General features: G+C 30.4%; 1 protein-coding gene across 1 annotated transcript; it reads right to left on the bottom strand.

Moving 5' to 3' along the window:
• Nucleotides 1-9319: 9319 nt before the first annotated feature.
• Nucleotides 9320-15396, bottom strand: LOC107635115 (ALBINO3-like protein 2, chloroplastic). The gene is made up of 14 exons (XM_016338494.3): nucleotides 14766-15396; nucleotides 14568-14674; nucleotides 14082-14209; nucleotides 13382-13453; nucleotides 12965-13066; nucleotides 12237-12296; nucleotides 11947-12012; nucleotides 11177-11224; nucleotides 10884-11081; nucleotides 10739-10794; nucleotides 10494-10611; nucleotides 10226-10315; nucleotides 9856-9965; nucleotides 9320-9751 (listed from the first exon to the last, which is right to left on the bottom strand). Exons 1-14 carry the CDS (start codon nucleotides 15149-15151, stop codon nucleotides 9577-9579), a joined length of 1716 nt encoding a protein of 571 aa, XP_016193980.2. The 5' UTR covers nucleotides 15152-15396; the 3' UTR covers nucleotides 9320-9576.
• Between the last annotated feature and the right edge of the window lie 4300 nt (nucleotides 15397-19696).

Here is a 19696-nt window from a genome sequence, read left to right as displayed (position 1 = left end):
ACCTACAGTGTCATAAAAGAATTTTATTTTTATATTTCAAGGTATTAAAGTTTTTAAATTATTTGGGTATCAAGAATAATTTTTTTAATAAAATATTTTTACTTTTAGCTTCTTAAGTGTTAAGCAATAGTTAGTGTTTCTTTTGCTTTTATTTTTTAATGGTGGTTTAGGATGTATTTGGAAAGACAGTAAGATTTGAATTGTTTATATAATAATTTTTACATAATTAATTATGTTGAAATAAATTTATATTTAATCAACTGATTTTTTTTTTCAAAATAATTGTTTCTCTTTGGAAAAAATTGATAAAATATAATAAAATAACTTTTAAATTATATTTAATATTTTAACATTTAGAGTATTTGATAAAATTTTAATACATATTAAACTAATTAGTTTCTATTCAGTATTAAAATATTGGCTATGCTTTAAAGTTATTAAAATTATTAATTTTAAAGTATAATCTGTGTTCAATGTTTATACTGTATCAACAATGGTGTCAATATTTTGATAAATTATAATTGGATTTAGTTATTTTATACCTTAAGAACATATTTTAAGAAAATGATAATAGAAATTTTTTTTTACTTTTAATATATTTAATATTTTAAAAATATAAAAATATTTATTTTTTAATAATTTTTAATAAATTATTTTTATTTATGATATTCTTAAAATGTACTTTTAAGACACATACCAAAACCCATTATAAGTACGTGTTAGCAAAAGCCAATAATGTGATTTGGTCTTAATTTGGCACCAAATTCATTTACTCTGTTTTCGGAACACACGTCTTGCCCACGGAACATGCTGAATTAATCAATTTGTCTCTTTCAGGTCTTTTTTTTTTTTTAATTTCCTTTTCCTCTTACAATGAAGACGTAATTTAGCGTTCGAATAATTTTTATGATATTTGCACAATCAAATTTTATCGCTTCTACATATATATATAAATTTAGTGTGATAGAAATATAGATATTTAGATTAGATAAATAAATGGCCAATCATATTAACAGATTAAGAAATAAAGATATAAAAAAGTATTTATTGTTAAAAAATAATAAAATCTCATCCCATGTTATTTGAATGTGCAAATAGAAAATTAATAAATTATCCAATTTGAAGAATAAATCAAAAAATAGGTAACAAAAATAAAAGAAAACCTAAAAAAATTATATACAAAATAAAAAATATTTACACATAAATAATTTCATTATAAACATGATATGATAAAATATAATATCATCATTTAATCAATATAATAGATTTTACTTGGTGAAATTAGACTTTGTTATGGTGGTTGTACCGATTCCAAATATAATTTACACAAGGACACAACAAATGGCTGATTATGCCCACGACTTGCTGCTTTCCTTTCTAATTAGTTGTTCTAGGAAGCCGCAATATGGCGATTTTAGACCCTACCAAATAGATTAGATTATCTTTTTCGTTTGATTTTTGTTAATTTTGAGGTGTCAAATTAAATTTGTATTAAAATTTTAATTTGAGAAGTAGATACAACTTTTTTTAAAAGAATTAAATTTTTAAAGTAGTTTTTCAAATTCAATTCGTATACCAATTTAACTTTTAAGATTTTAATTGCACTAATTTAATCCTTTAGATTAATTTTTGAGTGACATACCAATCCTCTAGCTTATTTTTAGCGAGAGTCAGCAATCGAATTGCTGATGTGTAGGGGTGGCAATGGGTAGAGTATGGTAGGATTTTGATCAAACCCTAACCTTACTCGCAGGTTGAAAATATCTCAACCCTAATCCTACCCGCTCTTAACCTGCGGATTGCAAAAAATATACAACATTATTATATAACTTGATGATAATTTAAAATAGAACTTATTTTTATGTAAAAAAAATATTAAATTATCAATTAATAATTTTCTTTTAGTGGCTAAGAATCTTTTGCATTTAGGAAGAGGTCTTTGATTCAACATCCACTTAAAACATATTTTTATATAAGTATATAATATAAACATATATAGAGTGCAAGTTAATCGGGTAGGGTTGAAGCTCAACCCGCACCCTACCTGACCCGCACGAGAATCCTACCTGCACCTATCCTACCCGCTGCGAATCGAATTGGCAACCCTACCCGAGCGAGTGGGATCGGATTGGATATCCGCGGGTAGGATACATATTGCCACCCCTATTGATGTGGCACAACTAATATCACGTGGCATCATTACTAATCCCTACATCATCACTAATTCCCACATCATCATCATCCTCATACATTCCTTCTCATCTCTAATTCCCTAAACCATCACCACAACCATCATTTCTAATCTGCCACCACACTTTCCGTATCCACAACCTCTACTCGCTTTTGTTCCAGCTTCAGCATCCATCTCGATTCGGCTATGCTTCTTCTACTTCCATTACGACAGTTCTTAATTCTAATCCGAAAACACGCTTTATTTGTTGTTCTTTTTCAATGACAAATCTGATGGTTATATCAATTTTGTTCTTTTATTTTTTATTTTAAAAAAATGAATAATGTTCTTGTTGTTCATCAATGATGGATCTGAGTACACCAACTTTGTTCTTTTTTGTTTTTTATTTTGAAAAAAAAAAATTGAACGATGTTGTCCCTATTAGCTTCCGCAACTCTTCATCTGCAATCATTTTGTGGAGCCAATTTCACTTCTAGGACAGGTGGAGAGTCACGGGAGGTTGGTGGAGAGAGCGGCGGCGTTGTCGATATGGGTGTGGGAGAGGATGGTGGAGTCGTGGAGGCGACGATTGAGGGTGTCGAGGAGGAAGTGGAGGTCGCACTTGAGCTCGCCGTGAGAGGGGTTGGGGGAGTGGCAGTGTTGGAGCGAGGGAGAGAGCGTGGTGGAGCGTTTGGGAGAGAGAATGGATGTATGAGGATGATAATGATGTGGGGGTTAGTGATGATGTCACGTGTTATTAGCTGTGTTATATCAGCAGCTGACTGCTGATCACGTCGAAAATAGGTTAAGAAACTAGTGTGTCACTCGAAGGTCAATTTAGAGAATTAAATTAGTACAATTGGAATCTCAACGGTCAAATTGGTGTAGGAGCCGAATCTGGAGGACTATTTTGAAGATTTAGTTTCTTAAAAGAGAAAACTCCATCCAAAATTTAGTAAGTGTGTGTGTCAAACAATTACTTGTGTATAAAATGTATGAAATATTAGGTGACATTAAATTATAACAAAGAATGTAAATAATTATAAGCCAATGAGTAATAGCTCAAATGGCATAGTCTCCCCATACTCAATTAAGAGGTTGTGGGTTCGAATCTCCTATCTTTGGTAAAAAAAAAAAAAAATAATTATAATGCATGGACATACAAAAGATCACTTTTTTATTTTACATATTGGGAAGAAGACGGTGCATAACACGGTTATGGACATCCATGGTGCTTCACGCAGATGTGACGGCTGCGATGAAGAAATCGAACGGTCTGATTAAGGGCTGGGAAGGTACACAAATCGGGCCGTCCGATTTGTTCCCCCAACCACGTGTCGCGCATGCAAGTATCCCCTCTACCAAGATGTATACACGCCTTTACTGATTGAATGCCCCCCATTCCCTTTCACTTTCAAGCAGCAACGAAATTCTCTTCTCCTCCAACCTCACCACCAGCTTCATTCTTCCATGGCCCTCCATTGATGAAGCTTTGAATTAAAAAAAAAATTAGACTACTCTTTTTTAGCAATGCCTAGAAGAAGAATAATAATAGATGTCAATCGTTCGAAGTTCCACATTGTTAATTATCTTGATCATCCTAACTATGTAAGTTTTTATTTTAGAAAATTTTATTTTAATTAAAATAATAATTATTATGATGTTAGAGATTAGTAGTTTATTATAATGATAATGTTAAAAATTAGTGTAGTAATAATTTTTGAATATTTTAATCTAATTAAAATAATTTTAAGGATTAATAATAAATTATAATGCAAATGTTAGAGATTAGGAATTAGTGTAATAATATTGATTAGAAGGAAGAATTATGATACATTATGATAATAAATTAATTATTATTATTAATAAAATAATTGCAATAATAATAATAATAATATTGTTATTAAAAATGGAGATATGATAAATAAAATAATTAATATTAATTGTTATTAATGAATTTATTGGAATAATAATAATAATAATAATAATAATAATAATAATAATAATAATAATAATAATAATTATTATTGTTATTTACTACTGATGGTTTAATTATTATTAAAATATAGCACTAATATTAAGATTGTTGTACGTGTGATAATAAATAATTTAATTAGTATTAATTGTTAATAATAAATTATTTTTTGTAGTAATAATGTTTATTATTAAGCTTTCGTAGGATAGTAAAATAAATATTATGAATTAAAAATTATTAAATTAATTATTTTTGTTATAAGTATAACATAAATATTTAATAAAGAATTAATGATTGATTTATTATTGTATGTATGTTGTTAGAATAGAATTAAATAGTTACTTGAGTATTAGTATATAATATAATAGTTATTTATTTAGTATATATTAGTGTAATAAACTAATAATCACACAACAATGGAAAAAATAGTTGTCAAAATCAAACCGATCATCGAATCGGTCAGGCTACTGGGTTATTATATTACTGTTTCAACCGGTGGATTACTGGTTCAACTAGAGGATCACTGATTGAACCGATTGACCCGATGCTATGTAAGTAAAAAACAATCCATAGTAAAAAAATTTCACTAACATTTAAAACAATATGAAACAGTAACAATAAATATGTTGTTAACTTTACCGAATTTGACCGGTTTTAACCGGTTCACTCCGAATTGGACCGGTTTGTACCGATTCATTACCTTGTGCAGTCTCATCATCGGACCAGATTGGGATCCGGTTCATCAATTTTTGGTCAAATCGTCCAGTCCAGTCCGGTTCATCGGTTTTTCGGTCGAACCAACCAGTCTAGACTAGTTCACTAGTTTCTGGTCAAACCGGCCGGTTCGATCCGATTTTAGTAACAATGATGGCAAATACTAAATATCTCAGCATACATGTTTACTTGATAATCAAAACATTAAACAATTGGGAGTTGCTATGGTGCTGAAGGACAAATTCTTCAGCAGGTGGTGATGCTGCGTGTCCCAAGGTGGTGGGAACACGCTTCTACCTAAGGAAATACAGAAGCAATATGAAGTAACGCAGATGTGATGGGACGAGTAGATGCTATATCAGTAAGGTACGCACGCTAAGTACACAACCTTTACTTCTTATAACTTATTTAACCATTTAGCACTCTAGTAATATAATTAAAGATATTGAGAAATTAACTCTACAAATAAAATAAAAAAATATATCACACATCTAAAATAGGTTCTTTATAATTACCCAGTATTGATACAAAAAAAATGACCGTAAAACTAAAAAATATAGTGCTTAATTTTTTTATTGACACATATAAAATAAAATGTTGACTAAAGGTATTTCACATATTATATGTTATTTGATATTTTTTAACGGTTGTTTTATTCTTATGTATTACCAACATAAAGTACTTTAATATTAAACTTGGTTAGAAAATTTATTTGATTTAGTACTTGCACAGTAGCATGGCTCCATCGTTATTATTCATTATTAAGGTCAAACCTATATCATTTACTATTTAGCTACTGTTCAGTATCACTTTAGACAATTTCTAGTAGAAAGTTCATCTCAATTTTTATTTATAACCCACTTATATTAAAAAGTAATTTTAGATTAATTTTTGTATTATAAACAATAAATAAAAATATAACATGTCTCTCTCTTTTTCATTAAGAGAAACTAATTTTAGTCCTTATTATGGTTCCACTTAATTAATTAAAATAATTAAAAGAAATATAATTATATTAGTCCGGTTGTAGTTATTTGATGTCTATTTTCAGCGATTTTTACTACTATATACAATAATAATTCGACAGAATTAAGAAAAATTTAACTCATATCGTGAATAGATATTCTTTTTCACTAACATTTTAAACATAATCAAATAAAAATTTTACTCAACAATTGATAATCTAGTTATTAGTTAATAAGAATATAACATTTTAGTATTTTTCATAAAAACACAGTTTTAATTTTATTTTTAAATTAAAATAAACATTTTTTTTATTAACTAACTCATTAGTTTATATTCATTATATTATTATATACTACATATTATATGTATTTATCGAAAAATAATATTAATAAATATTATATAATCTTAAAAAAATTATATTGTTATTTACTAAAATATTTAATTTTTTTATTGATACATATTTAATTATATTTATAATAATAATCATGACTAATAAAAAATATACTTAATTTAAATATAAGTGAGTCTAAAATTAAAATAATTAATAACAGGAATTACTACACATATTGATATAACATTTTTTTTATTTTTTTTATTTATTTATTCCACAACAATATATATAATTTAGTATAATTACATATATTGATCCAATATATATCAAGCAAATCTCAAATGATTAATTTAACGCACGAAAATGACAACTACTATAATATCATTAAAAAAATTATTCATAATTTTATTCTCCACGTTTTTAAATTATTAAGATATTAAATAATTATTTTAATATTATTGTTTATTAAAGTCCAAAAGTAATATTTTATATTTTTTTGTATAATATTAAAATCAACTATTTTAATCATTCATTTTTTTAATCCCATTTCATTATTTGAGTTTTAGGATAGCGTTATCATCCCTTATTTTTTTAATGTTTTTAATTAAAAAAAAGACAAACAAATTACAAATTGTAAGATTATCCTATCTTTTATTAAAAATCAAATTAAAAGACAAAAAATATCCCTTTAAACTTATCTAAACATTTCAAAACCTATAAAATTTAACATACAAGTTAACTTAAATTAATTCTACCATTGGACTCGGATAATAAAAGTAATGGGACATGCATCATGTATACCTATTATCAAATTTACTGTGTCCACCACATCTATACTACCACATCTACATGTCAACTACTAATCACTTTGGTTAGCCCAGCTTTACCAAACAAAAAAGGTTTTACAGCCCCGTCCATTTCATATAAAATATTATTAATTACAATAATTATATTATCCTTAACTGCATTAATTATCATCTCTAAACCATTTGCTAAGTACCGACAATTTACAGTTTTACACAAATACTGTCAACTGAGGGGGCCACAATAACTTTTGTTGGCTTACACAGACACTGTCAACTGAGGGGGCCACGATAATTTTTGTTGGCATCATCTTTGGACACGCGTTTGAGCGACATGCATCGTCAGCGGGTGGGGATGGATCTTCACTCAGCACAGGAGAATTTTCCTAAACAATTACTATTTATTTGTTATATTTACCGTTGTCTTAAATATTTGTCGTAAACTTAAAACCTATGCACAAATCATACTTTAACAAATCTTAATTTAAAATAATGACGTACCTGCATTTACATATTGAGGAAACTCCGGCGTCCAAATCCAATGACCGCATGAAAGTCAGCTCCTCAAACGGCTACTGGTTTGCTAGTGCATTTGCCACATCCGCCACATCTGCGACCATAGCATCGTCAGCATGATCTTCGTCTACACCCGGATGAACGACCTCGTAGTTACTTTCACTCTTCTTCATTATCACTGTTGTAATCTTCCAACTCAATATCTCGGTTCGCTGCAGATTGCTCGAACTCAATATACAGTTCGATGAACGATATTTGGGACCGACTTTCAAGATACACTGAAAACATTTCTTGCATGCTCGCTTCATCGGTCACGTATTTCGTTTGAAACTGAACGAACCCACCAAACACAGATATCGGATATCTGTACAGAATACACGCCACTCTCCTGGATACTTCAGAATCCATCTTCTCACAAATGACACCTTTTAATTCTTCAAATGACAGTGTGAATGGAATAATAATATATAACGAATTTTTACACACAAATTTTACTCCTTCTGATGTTTGTAATAAAATTTGGTCATGATAATACACCTTTAATCTTACTCTATCATCCATGATAATAGAGAAGAAGAGATCTACAAAGAAGAAGAGATCTGCAGAGAAGAGCTTTAGGGACTTGTAGCACCGGAGAAGAAGAAAATGAAATGGGCTGGTCAGTTTGAGTAGGTACATATACATATATTACACTGAAATCGGACCATCCGACCGCTTTCATGGTCATTCGAATTTTTTTGAATTAAAAATCGGACAGTCCGCTTACTAAACAGCCCGCCCAAAAAATTTTGAAACCCAGAAATTGCTGGGTCCGATTTGCTTGGGCCAAAAAAATTTCCTCACCCATGCAACAAATCGCATGGTCTAACTTCTGTGCATGCAACTATCCACCACGCACAAATCGGACGGTCCGATTTGTGTTCCCTCCCACCTGTAAAAAATCGGACCGTCTGATTTTCCTCCATCACCTAACCGCCATCACACCGGTGTAAAACTCCTATAAACTTCATAACCTGGCGTTACACCAAACCTTGCGTCATATGCAAAAAAAAATAGCCACAAAAGATAAATGAACTTTAAATAAACATGAAAATGAAATAAAAATTGAAAGAAAGCAAAATTCTTGAGGAAAAGAAAATAAAAGTAAAGCACTTGAAAAAAAGAAGTAAAAGTAAAACAAGTTGAAAGTTGATTTCTGACACTCACGTACACTTGCACTCCTTGACGTCAGTTGTGACTTGAAAATCAAATTGAAGTCTCTAACTCTTCTAAACTTCTCCCATTTATAAACAATGATATGAGATTGCTAATTGCTTTTCTCTTTTCTACTATCTAACTTTTCGAATTTTCATAACCAACGATATTGTATTGACTATGAAGAGACTTTGTTCTCCAAACTGAAAATCCCACATCTTTTTTACTTTGGTCACCAAATCTTTGCCCCCACGTTCTTTATTTACCACGAGTCGAATAATTTTTTCATGTGTTATTAACAAAATTCGATCTAAATTCTTTTCGGCTCGGCTCATATCATGCATAGTACAATCGACGCTCTCCTCATTATGGTCGAATCGCATGGAGTGTCAAATTTTGCACTAACATTATGAATCGTATTTCCCCCCTTCAAATTATACCATGACTCATTCGATATAACCATACAAATTTAACCTAGAACATCTCAATATAAGTATCTTTGTTTTACTAGAGGCTATTCTTAACTAGAAATAAAACTCCATCATTTTCATCGTATTTCAGTTAATTTCCATCTATTACATAGAAATAGAAGTGAATTTGAAACGTGCAACATTAAAAAAAATGTGGATTACAATTACACATTTAACGTATACATAAAACAAGTATTGAATTGATTAAATAAACCTATTTCTAGGTAATTGAATATGAATTCTGTTATTTCTACTCATTTATATCTTGTGTATGGAGTCTCCAATACCCTTCACTGTTAAATGGGGATACACAAAAATTTTGAATTTGAAATACACAGCTAAAATATTAATTCAAAACTCTAAACTAGCGCAAAGAAAAACTTTTATTGTTTTGAATATACAACAAACAACATAAATAGAAACCAAAACAATTGAATTTAAAGTTCTCTCCTACTATTGGCAAGATCGGTGACAATATCATCATCATCACCATCATCATCATCATCATTTCTCTCGCACTGGTCCAAGAATTTTTGGTAAGAAGGGTTGTAAGCAACAACAAGACGCAGGTACTTGGCAGCTTCTTCCTTATTACCCTCATCATATAGAGAGCTGCGTATTGCCAAAGACACAATCCAATATAAAGAAAATGACAAGAACAGTGTTGAAAAAAAAAAAAAGTTTCAAACTGGACTAAGATGAACTCTAATTTGTACCTAGCAAGAAGTAATAAACCATCAAAATAGTAGCGTTTGCTGGTAGGATCTTTCGGCTCCTCCATATTTGCAATTCTTTCAAAGTGTACGCGTCCTTCGGCCTTCTTTCGCTGCCATACAGAAAATCTTGTTTTAATAGACGCAGACATCATATAATAGATCTCTTCTAGTAAATTTGGTGATATTGAGGAGGAATAGAGGTGCAATTTTCGAGCAAGACAATTAGGGAGTACAAGACCCCTTCCATGCACATCTGTCACGATGTTCCCTATTAAATGCATATCTAATCCATTTTTTGGCCATATATCTCTCCAAAGGACTGGTGCAAAATAAGTTTACTCGGTTTGACAAATTGTAACAAGTGTTTCACCTGTCGTTCACATGCAGTTCCGGCCCACTGGGACGATAGAATTAAAAGATCAAGATCTTCTGCATCAGTTGGGAGGCCAGCATGATAAAGCTGATAAAAAAAAGAAAGTTAATTGGGGGTTACACACATTAAGTGAAATCAGACCAGTGCAGCAAAAGAGACAGTATACATCACAGTTCTTAGATGACCCAAATACTAGACCCGGCACCTAGCACCATCATAAGTCATATAAATTTAAATTAAAATGCGTGCAAACATGACATCATACCTTTGATATTGCACGCTCAAAGTATTCATTAGCTTCATCATTACTCTGTTTCAGCAACAGAATCCGACCCATCAAAACCAAAGCTCTTATATATTGAGGGTCCTTATCAAGTGCATGTCTGCAAATGGAAGTTACTAATCCAATGCACCATCAATCAGATACAAAGCCTAAGAAATAAGATCAGCAGAAGTGGTTCCAAAATCAAATTTTCTTCCCTTACTGAAGAAACTAGAAGGATGGCTTACTTTAGTAAAGGGATAGCACTTTCTTTATCATTACTGTTCATAAACGGGATTGCAAGCTGTAAGCAAATCAAGCATTGATTAGTGACAAATTCTTGATAGCAAATCTAGTTTGAAGAGCATAATGTACATGTTCTAGATCACTCACAGCAACCAATGCTTCAGGGGACATTTCCTCTATGGGGAACTTATGCCACTTTTCAGGTGAATCCATAGGGTTGTTTCCAGGAGACAAAGTTTCCTTGGTAGCTTTAGAATCACCACCTTCCTCAATAGCTGCTTTTTGATTTTTGTTGTCTTGTAACCCCAATTTTGCAAGGACAACAGGATTTCTAAGGGCATAGTGCTGCAAAATTTATTTGTAGAGCCAATAGTTATTATTATTATAAAACAGTAGTTCAAAACAGAAGAACTGAAAGATGTGGATGACATATTACTGACCTGAATGAGGGTTAATGAACTGTTGGTGGCCCAATAGAGTTGGCTTCCCTGCACGGAAAGATGGAATAAGTATACCATGAAATTAATATTAATGGTCGGTGCATCTTTTGGTTTTGATTCTTTTGTGTAGGATTTTGTCACAGAAATCAAATTTTATTCACTCCCCTCCCATAGCTTGGCCATGAAATTAATATTAATGGTTGGTGCATCTTTTGGTTTTGATTCTTTTGTCTAGGATTTTGTCACAGAAATCAAATTTTATTCACTTCCCCTCCCATAGCTTGGCCACAGATGTTACAAGTGACATGGGGTGGTTTTTGTTTCAAATGTTTTTTTTTTTTTGGTGTAAATTCATCAGTTTCAAAATGCATTATGTTCTAGGTTTTGTTGTGAATTCTAATTTTAAAATTTAAATTGTTAGAGCTTGAATTAATTAAATATATAAATTATCTTATGAGTCTTAAATTAAATGTAGTAGGCCATTAATGGGCCTTCAACCTTTTATCATAATTTTAAATTATGGATATTTTATTTTGACAGTTAAAACTTCACACACATTATGATCTTTCCTATATTTTCCTAAGTTTTATCAATAGCCTTATTAGCATAAATTGTCCAAACACAACACAGATAGCATCTATTAGTTTGGTAATAATGCATGTTGATAGAATTTCCAACCAGTAAAAAAAAAAAGCTAAACCGTATTTAAGTGAAAATATGTTATCTTAGAAGTTAGAGTTGACAACATAACAAGTAAGGATTAGAATTACCTGAGGAATACAGAAGCCAATAAAAGCTATAGGCAGTGTTAGGAAGTCCAAATACCACTTGTAGTACTGCAGTAACAAATGTATAACTCATTTAGGAGACATATTACTACTTTAGGATTCAATGAATAGTAAAATCCTATATACTATAACAAGCAATATTCATAAAACACTAGTCAAATGAAATAAGGATAAAATTGCAAAATCAAGAAATCAAGGATCAACTTGATTTTTTGGTCAGAATATGCAAAATTATTGATAGACAATAGAACTAGAAGACAACTTCGACTCACTTTGGCTAATAAGTCAAAGATGTCCCTCGCTTCTTCAACCACAGGTTTTCGGAAGGATATCTGATAAATAAATAAAACACAAATTAGTAAACATTATACCACCAACTTATTCACGCCCTTCACAAAACAAGTGCCTTAAGGTAAATTACAATACACCCAAATCCTTTTACTAGTATAACTTCAAGCAGGTCAGAAACATCTAATCTCTGTGCATATTATACCCATGCACAACTAAGGGCCTAGCATTATTCATTCCTTCATGGAGCCAAAGAAAAATCAATTCAAACTTATGTCACATAGTAAACATACTACTCAAACATGTTCATAAGGCTCATTTGTGTTTGTATTATTTGAGAGTTCAAGCAAAAGTTAGCCCCAAAAAGTTGTTAAATTTACAACTTATCCTTTTATGCATGAAAATTAATTATATAAGCATGTGGAAAAATAATTTAGGTTTTAATATCTTGGTTTTCAAGATGCTAGCTTGCCTAATCACAATATTATTGTTTTCACTGTGCAACTCGATTAATCACATGTTTGACCTGTTGCTTTTGGATCCAGTGATCTATTCTTATTTATTTAAAACAAGAAAGTAGAAAAAGTTCTGCTTCATGTTTTGTGAATAACTTTAGTTCAATAGGCAAGGAGACAGTGGTGAAACAACAGAAGGCAATCATAATATTATTCTATGGTTAAATACCTATTGAATATGAATCAAGAATCCATACCTGAACATTAATGTAGTGCAGACTAGTAATCAGAATAGGAAATATGAAGCCTGAATAACCATGAGAGAGTTCTGTTAAATTCTGGAACCACAAAGCACCACCCTGCACAACATATGACAAGCTTAAATCATTTAGTAACAGAGTGACTGTGTCAAAGGTGCATGTATCCTCCAAACCCAAATATAAGATACATATTATGTTCAGTTTAAATTTTTCAACTATAAGCCCATAACTTAGATTACATCATTATATTTTGCAGTTATCATTCAAATCTCTCTCATCATGTTAGATATACTTTAATGATAAGATCCAGTCATCCGTGGAGCTAGAACCATTAGAAGATTAAATTTGAAAGATATGAAGTTACACAAAGCAGACGCAATGATTAAACAGTATTTTAGTAAGTCAGTGCCTTACACAACTGAAACCAGGGTGACCATCCAGTGACATCTTCCTTATGCTAATCATCCACAAGAAAAAACATGGAAGCTGAAAATAAATTGAAAGATAGAAAGTCAATATCATGATAAAACTTTTGTGGAGCCGCGCTATCGACATATCACATTATTCTTACATATTTTGATTTCTCCAGAAGGTTAAAATGATCTAAGGAAATTCTACAACTTCAATTATAAATCCATGTTCCAAAATACAACTGTTCTGTCGACAGGAAGTGGCACAAAAGTCTATGGCTGTGTCTAGCTTATGCAATTATTTGGATCTGTCTTCAGCAGAACACATGCACTGTTAAGTTTCTCTACAAGGTAAAGCAGGTGGTCTACACGTTGTCCATGCACTCTTAACAAATAGCAGTTTGCATCGAAGGTTGATTCAACTGATAAGGATTGAAATGTGTTGGCTAAGAGCTCATGGAAAGGTTGGTACTTTTCTTTTTCTTTTTCCCCGTAATTGACACTCATTTATTAATTTTATTTTCAAATAAAAATTGTTTTCTTTAGCTACTGAATGAAGCCAAAATATAATAATCTAATCAAATGGTACTATAAAATTCTTTGATTATCAATGCATAACAATTAATAGTATCCAATAAAAAAGTCTGCTTAATAAGGAGAGTAAGGAAAAAGGAGAATTTCAACTCTCAAGCTAGATATATCACCTGGGTAATAATAGGTAACAGTGGCCACACGTATGAGGGGCACCCAACTTCTTTTCTCTTCTTCTGGAAAAACTGAAACTGACGACGGTAACTCTTTCCTGAGAAAGGTGGTGGAATTGGAGGAGGCACTTTGAGAAGTGAAGGAACCAATAATTAATAACAATTAAAGTAGATATCGAACATAAATATCAAATTATGCCAAATTAAAGAGGCTTGTTCTTTGTGTATATACCATATACTAACACAATCAATATGACTCATTACTATATTGTCAAGGTAATTGAGAACAATCATCACTAACATTAATCAAATTCCAACAATAACTATTACTTAGAAATCAGAATTAAACAATACATTCAAGATAGCAATCAGCTCAATCACAAACGCTAACAAAGTGACCATCTTTAAAAGTAATCAGTAATAATTTGAGTTCAAAGCTTATGGAGGGAAATGCCTTCAAATTAGAATAGAACGCAGGATACTCACATTTCGGGAAAAACTCGGCAATTCTTTTAACCTTGTGAAGTGTTAGAACCAAAGGAAAAAGCAGAACAATCCTCAGAGCCAAAGTAGATGAAACTATAATTATCCACCTGAAAGTTTTTCAAATTCCATTCAGTTGCCAAATTAAACCAAAAGATTCCATATAGCAGCGAGAACCAATCGATGGAGCTTGAAGCTTACCATGGAAATCCAGAAACATCATGGTACGCATCAAGCATCGAAATCAAAGTGCGAACGGGGAAAATGCGGTCATCTTCGCCGCCGCCGCCGGTGGAGGCGGCATCCCCGATCGCTCTAAGTAGCTCCGAGTCAACCTCCGATTCGACTCGGAGCGAGTCAGCGTCCCGTTGGCTGTCGCCGGGGAAGTGAGTGGAGAAGGCGCGCGTACCGAGGAACGCGAGGGGAGGTGCGCGTGACAGCGAGGGATGTGTAGAGAGTGGCGGCGGTGGTGGATGTGAGGGAACGTGACGCTGAGAGGTGAGGACACGTGGCACAGAGAGGAGGGAGAGGGAGGTGAGTTGCCGCGAACGGCGGATGTTGTTAAAAAGCGCCGCCGCAGTTGCCATCGACGGCGGAAGAACACAGAAGTTCAGTGTTTAACTAACTTAGCTAGCTGGGAACTGGGAGGTGAGTAACCTCCATTTTCTTTTTTATTTTTTCGGTAAGGACCGGGGCAAAGCAACAAAGCCCAGAGGCCAGAGCGAACAAAATACGAGCTCCAATCTGAGACCCGACCTGGCGTCCAAACCATCTTCCCTCTCTATGTTGCGACTTGCGACTGCGAGAACTTATTCGAGTAACTTCCATTCTTAGAAAAAAAATTTCTAATTTGGGCCCCTTTTATGGGTCAGTAGGCATATTTGGTGTTATAATTTACCCAAAAAAAACACAATAGTTTTAGAAGTCGAAAAAGTCTAGGACCAGCAACTTTATTAAATTCTGGCCAACATGTAACCAGCAAAGAAAAGTGAGTTATTGGATAAAATTTCACACCAATCTCACACCATTAAAATCATTATTGATAGCTATTTGATAGCTACAAATCACAAAAGTTACTGTTCCTCTAACATCCCTCTTAGAAGTTTATCAATTTTGATTTGGTTGGGTCCAAGTTTTTGTTGCCCCTATAAAAGGGTTACTTAATTAGTTATTACTGTCCAAAACAATGACCAAACAGTAATTTTAGAAAAAAAAAAAAAGTAAGTTCTTGATATTTTGTTCCACCGATATTTAAATTTTTTAAAATTAAAAATTATATTTAAATTTTTTATTTTTTTAAAACCTCGACACTTGGATTTTTCTGTCCATCTGGACTTGCAGAACATAATAAAAAAATCTGACTAGATACTATTTTGCAGATGTGATCGTTATGATATTCCACATGTATGGTATAAAAAGGTAACGGCACAAAAAAGATTTCAATCCTCAAATGATGTTATTTGAGTCTAAACACTCTCTTAAGTTTGTCCCTTTAATTTTCTATATTTTTATAAAATTTATAACACATTAACACAATCACACAAAACTCTAAATAAAGATAAAAAATCATACTCATTCTGTTTTTTCCTAAAAAAAAAGTCCAATTTTTTTTGTTGACTTAGTACATGTCTTCGTGACTTCGTCTACGATGATAAATTTGGTTTGCATTGTGAATTCGTTTTACGTAAAAGGGTTTTAGTGAGTGCAGGCATTTGAAAAATGGATTGATATAGCATATTGTAATATGAGTTGATTTTGAGATTGTATTGTTTAGGGTTTGATTTATAAATTGCAACTTATGATGAATGATAGCGTACTCTGCATTAGGGTTAGAGCTCGCAGCGAGCCGTTCTTATCTTTTTTTATCTCCACTTTTTCTTGAGTTTGAAGATACATTATCGGTGGCCATGAGAAGAATTAAAGTCCCTTTTTATTTACTCTTCCTCTAAATTTGAAAGATTAGGGTTAAGGCCTAAATGATATCGTTTGAGGATTGAAGAATTTTTTTATTCTGTTATTTTTTTATACCATTTATGTAGGACATCGCAACAATTATCTCTACAAAATAATATCTACATCGTACTTTTTCGTTATGTTTTATAAGTCCAAATGGATAAAAAAAAATCTAAGTGTTCATATTTTAAAAAGGTTAAAGATTTAAATATAATTTTTAATTTAAATATTTAAATAATTTTATCAAATATAATTTTAATTTTTAAATACTATTAACTTTAATTAATTATTTTTTATAATTAAAATTCTTTTAATAAAACAAATCTAAGCGGATTAAAATTTAAAATCCAAATTTAGTCGTAATACAAATTATCAAGAGTTTACATAAAAAAAAGAAGAAAATCCAAAACAACGACCCCTGACAATTACCTCGAAAGACAACAAGGTCCTTGACAAAAAAAATCCAATCCGGCACCGACAATTATTTCGAAAGGACAACGAGGTTTTTGTGCCAAAAAAAAGTTAATGTTATTTTTTTTGGCACAGGAGCTAATTAGTCCCAAAAAAAATATCAGGAATCGGATTGAGTGGTTTTTTTTTTTTAGTCTCGTTGTCCTTTCAAAGTAATTGTCAGGTATTTACTCTAAAAAAAATAGTAAAAGGATAGAAATGAGGACAGATGGAATATTTTTTTACATAAATAAATTGAATTTATTATTTAACAATGTATATATTTTTATAATTATTTATATTTTTAGTATATTATTAGTTAAAATTTAATTTTAATATACTGTAATATAATTTTATACGTGTATCTAATTATATAAGACTATGTAAAAAAATATTTTTATCTTAATTAATGATCATTTGAAACAAAGAATATAATTAAACAATAAAACTATGTGTGCATTTTTTAAATTAAGTCTTCAACTAAGTTTGTTAAGTTGGGATGCTTCTTTTTCCTTACTTTTTTTCTTTTGTTATATTTATTTTTTGCGCACTTCTTGGTTTAATGTCGTTGTTACTGTCGTCGTCCTCATTATCGTTGTCATTATTACTACCACCACCACTGCTATTTTCTTCTTCATTTTTCCTCCTCCTCATCCTCCATATCCTCCTTTATTACTATTGTCATTGTTATCGTCTTCTTCTTCTCCTTCTTCTCATCCTTCATATCCTCCTTTATTACTATTGTCATTGTTATCGTCTTCTTCTTTTCCTCCTTCTCTTATATATATTCAGCAAAAATATTAAGTATAAAAATTTTGATACATAATACAAAAAATTTTAGTATAGAAGAGTACAAAAAAATTAGTGCACAAGAAATTTTTTTGTGTTATATCAAATAAACTTTTATACTATGTGTTGTATTTATAAGTTTATGTGCTATGCATAAAATTTGTTTGGTGTATAAAAATTTTCGTGCTCTATAACAACATTTATATTATGTGTTGAAGAAGTTTATAGATAAAGAACCATCTAATAAAAATATGTATTTTCTTTTGTTAGATTCATACTAACTTAATTACTAAAAACGCTTGTATATATAACATTACTTATAATTAAATAATAAAAAGTAGAGAAAATTTCATTTTTTTAAGAGATGTTAAAATGACACTTTTTTTTTCTCTATTTGTAAAATGTACATTCTCCTCTCTTATAACTTTTAAAAAACTTCTTCTTTAATCTATTTTAAATTTTTTGTGTTAACTAATGTTAACTTTATTCATTTTTCAAAAAAAAATTATTTTTTACAAAAATAATCTTTAACAAAAATTTTATTTTTTGTCATTAAATTTTTCTTACCAAAATACTCTTTAATAAATTATTTCTTTATTGATTAAATTGTATTCTTGATAAAATATTTTTTAAAAAAATTCAATAATTAAATAATTTTTTCAAGATATCTTTCAATAATTTTTAATTATTAAATTGTGAATTTACCAAAATTTTCGTTAACAATTACTTTTATATTTTACTATTAATTTTTTCGATATCAATATATATTATTTTAACATTAAATAAAAAAATCTTACTACTGTTAATATGTAAAACAATTAATATATATTGATATTGAAAAATAGTTTACTAAAATTTTTTAATATATATAAAATTGTAAATTAGGTGAACAAAGATAAAACATAAATTGAGATTAATTAATATTATTCTATTATTTATTATTATGTAAAATAATTATAAAAAGAATTTAATATACCTATTTTTTTAAAAATAATTTTTATAGACTGTTAATATAAAATAATTTTATACATATATTTAATTAAATAATAAAAATATTTATTTTTTATATTAATATATAAATAGTTTAAAATTTAAAATAAATAATCATTAAAAAATTAAATATAATTAAACTATTATAAAAAATATCCTTATATCCAAATTAAACTCTAGACAAAAAAAAGATAGAAAATTTTTCTTATAAATAGTCCCCTCATATATTGTACTTGTCCCTCCCATGGCCATAGTTTCAGAGTCCTCTTCACTTTTTTTGAATCCAAAGTTGATAGAAAAATTTGTCTTATAAATAGCCTACTCATATATTGAGGTTTGGTTTGGTAAAACTTTTTACAGAGGTGCTTGTGCTTTTTAAAAGGTCAAGCTCCTCATTTTGTGTTTGGTAAATCAAAAAGATAATGTGCTTGTGCTTGCAGCTTTTAAAAGATTGAGTTACTTTTGAAAGCACCTAAGATAGAGCTTTTCAAAGTTGGCTTGTACTTTTCAAAATTTAAAACTCTAATATAACCTCATATGTTAACTAATTTTCAAATTTAATGCTTACATTTATGTCTATTATAGTATTTTTAAATTTTAAAAGCTATTTTACCAAACACAATTGATGTTGCTTATGTTTATTAAAAGCTATTTTTTATTTGATTTACCAAACATAAATGCTACAACTTTTAAAAAGCCATCTTTTAAAAGTTAACTTTTATAAGCTACTTTTAAAAAGTAAAAGCTTTACTAAACTATGTCTGAACTTGTCACTCCCACGGCCACGCAGATTCCTCTTCTTTTTCTCTGAGTTCAAAACCAATAGGAAGTTAAAGTCGATGAGGTAAGTTCCGATAGAGCTGCGCTCCAGCTATTCCTACAATTTTTTCTTATAGGTTCCTCTTTGAACTCTCCACCGCTAACCACTCATAAAGGCCACGGAAACCATT

The sequence above is a fragment of the Arachis ipaensis genome, chromosome B4 (genome assembly GCF_059453495.1).
Source record: "Arachis ipaensis isolate K30076 ecotype BB chromosome B4, ASM5945349v1, whole genome shotgun sequence".
Classification (NCBI taxonomy): Eukaryota; Viridiplantae; Streptophyta; class Magnoliopsida; order Fabales; family Fabaceae; genus Arachis; species Arachis ipaensis.
The sequence above is the reverse complement of the archived record's forward strand: the minus strand, read 5'-3'. Positions and strand labels throughout refer to the sequence as shown.